This window comes from Fonticula alba (genome assembly GCF_000388065.1).
Source record: "Fonticula alba strain ATCC 38817 unplaced genomic scaffold supercont2.14, whole genome shotgun sequence".
In the NCBI taxonomy this organism is placed as follows: Eukaryota; order Rotosphaerida; family Fonticulaceae; genus Fonticula; species Fonticula alba.
In genome coordinates this window covers 198416-201244 of record NW_009242984.1, presented here as the reverse complement: position 1 = coordinate 201244, position 2829 = coordinate 198416, and the positions used below count along the sequence as shown (strand labels likewise).

The window sequence follows — 2829 nt, the reverse complement described above, 5'->3', positions numbered from 1 at the left end:
CCCCTTCCCCTTTCTGCAGCCATGGAGTCGGCCATTTCTCCTCCCGCGACGCCGGTGCCCGATCAGCCGGGGCAGCCCGAGCCCCAGCAGCCCGAGCCGCACCAGGCAGGGCGGCTCCAAGAGCAGGAGCCGGAACTGCCGCCGCCCGCGCCGCCGGCTTTGGCCAGCCCTGGTGATGGTCAGACCGACACCCAGACCCAGACCCAGACCCTGCCCGTAGACCTGGAGATCAATGTGTACGATCTCGCCGTTGCCGGCCCCCCCTCGCCCTTTCCCTCCCTCCCTCCCTCCCCCCCCCCCCGGTCTCACCCTGCTTTTCTCCCTCCCTCGCTCCCTCGGCACCTGTCTCGTCCCCGGCCATGCTGGCATCCAGCACCCCTGCCAGCGCCTCGGCCTCGCAGGTGTGGGGCCGCCTCTTCTCCCTTGACATGAGGCGGGAGCACATCCTTTCGCGCGCGACGCCGGAGATCCTCTTCGGCCGGCGCAACGGCCTGGAGGTGTTCATCCAAAATGAGACGGTCAGCAAGCAGCACTGCCGGATTTTGTCCTGTTCGTGCCGTCCCCCGGTCTGCCTCCCCTCTTGCACCTGCCCCCACACGGTGTGCCTGTCGCGGCGGCTTTCTAACATACCCGGCTCATTCTCCCCCCCCCCCCCCCCCCCCCCCCCCGTCGGTGTGTCTCCCTCGGCCATGCCGAAAGCCGAAAGCCCGGACGGTGTGTCACACATCATCCAGGATAGCAACTCCACCAATGGCACCTTCGTCAACGGGTATATGCTGAATCGCGGCGCGCAGATCACCCTCAAACACCGGGATGTCATCACCATCTCCTCGCGCTTCCCGCCCGGGGACTCCGGCTTGAGTTTCATCTTCATGGATGCCTTCAGTTACCCGGCCGACAGCGACGCCGGGGCCGTGCTGTTGACCGGGAATTACCACATCACATCCATTCGACTGGGCAGGTGCGCGGGCGTCCTGACACGTGTATGCGCGGCCCCCGGCCCCAATGCTGACGTCTCCCCCCTCTGTCTTTTTTTTTGTCCCTCCGTCTCTCTCCCTCTGTCTATGTCCCCCTGTTTCCCGGCCTCCACCTCTCCCCCCTCTATCTCTCCCCTGCGTGAGCAGCGGGCAATTCGCCCAGGTGAATCTCGGCTTTGACCGAGTGTCCGGCGAGCGCGTGGCTGTCAAGATGATCGACAAGAAGCAGATGCTCACAAGCGACAAGACCACGAAGAACCTCCGCCAGGAAATCACCATCATGAAGTTGGTGGATCACCCCTTCATCGTCAAGATCTACGACGTCCTGGAGTCGCCCACCTCCGTGTACTTGATCATCGAGTTGTATGTGACCTATTCCTTGTCCCTCGCCCCTCGCGCGCGCGCGCACACACGCGCGTGCATGCCCGAGTCGATCCACCTCCCGCCTGCCTCCCCTCTGTCCCTGTGTCTTTGTCCCTTTGTCCCTTTGTCCCTTTCTCATTCTCTCTCTCTCTCCCTCTCTCTCACACAAACACACACGCGCACCGTCATGCAATCCCCGAAATGCCCCCGAACGAACCCCCCCCCCCCCCCCCTTGCACACACTCGTCACACCGCCCGGTGGCCAGCGTCGGCGGCGGGGAGCTCTTCAAGAAGCTCCGCACGGAGGGACCCCTGCGCGAGGAGCAGGCCAAGGTGGTCTTCTTCCAGCTGCTGCTGGCGGTGATCGACCTGCACCAGAAGAACATCGTGCACCGGGACCTGAAGCCGGAGAACATCCTCATCCAGAACCTGACACACGCGGACCTGGAACAGCAGCCCATCCTACGGGGCCACATGGCCATCAAGGTGGCGGATTTCGGCCTATCACGCTACCTGAATGACCATTCCTTCCTGATGAACACCTTTTGCGGGACACTGGCATACATTGCGCCGGAGATCCTGCAACAATCGCAGTACGACAGCCTGGTGGACTGCTGGTCGCTCGGGGTCATCCTGTATGCGCTTCTGTCGAGGGAGCTGCCCTTCTACTCGCCGCACAACATCCGCCGGACGCAGGAGCTCGTGCAGGAGGGCCTGCTGAACTTCAGCACGCCAGTCTGGCAGTCGGTGTCTGACGAGGCGAAGGACCTGATTTCGAACCTGCTGCAGGTGGATCCGGCCCGGCGGTTTACGGCCGAGCGTGCCATCCTGCACCCTTGGCTGCAGGACCCCACCACGCGCCGAGTCGTGGACCTGCTGTTTGCGCGCCAGCGCCCGGTGGCCTCGGCGCCGGCCTTTAGCGGAGAGCCTGGCATGGCGCCGGCCACCGCCACCGCTGCTGCTGCTGCTGCTGCTGCTGCCGCTGCCGCTGCTGGTACTGCTGCTGCCACTACTTCTACTTCTACTTCTACTTCTACTTCTACTTCTACTTCTACTACTACTGCTGCTGCTGTTGCTGCTGCTGCTGCTGCTGGCACTGCTGCCGCCACCGCCGCCACCGCCGCCGCCACCGCCGCCACCGCCGCCACCCTTGCCCCCGTCTCCGGCCCCGCTGGCAATGCCACTCCCACGGGTGCTGCCTCGCCGCTGCCCGGGCGAGTGGCTCTGCTTCGTGGTGAGGCCCAGAGCGACGACGCGCCCGGCGGCAGCACGCCGGCCCTCGTCCAGACCCCGGGGTCGGCCATCGGATCGGGCCCCTTTGCTGGTCGCGCGGCCAGTGTCGGCTCCCCCTGCCCGGCGCCGGCGGCGGGCCGGCTCACTGGACTCCTCTCACCGGCTGCTGGCGGCCCGGGCTCGGAGCCAGCCCGGTCGGAGGAGTCGCGCGGCGGGGCGGCATCCGCAAACGCCTCCTCCACGGCGAATGAGGCGG

The 2829-nt window shown here is 65.7% G+C and overlaps 1 protein-coding gene across 1 annotated transcript; it reads left to right on the top strand.

Moving 5' to 3' along the window:
• H696_05805 (CAMK protein kinase) lies at nucleotides 1-2824 on the top strand (the record flags this gene model as incomplete). Its single annotated transcript, XM_009499605.1, has 6 exons — nucleotides 1-236; nucleotides 374-549; nucleotides 700-961; nucleotides 1125-1340; nucleotides 1607-2635; nucleotides 2764-2824. The coding sequence occupies exons 1-6, from the start codon at nucleotides 22-24 to the stop codon at nucleotides 2822-2824; spliced, it is 1959 nt and encodes a 652-aa protein (XP_009497880.1). The 5' UTR covers nucleotides 1-21.
• Between the last annotated feature and the right edge of the window lie 5 nt (nucleotides 2825-2829).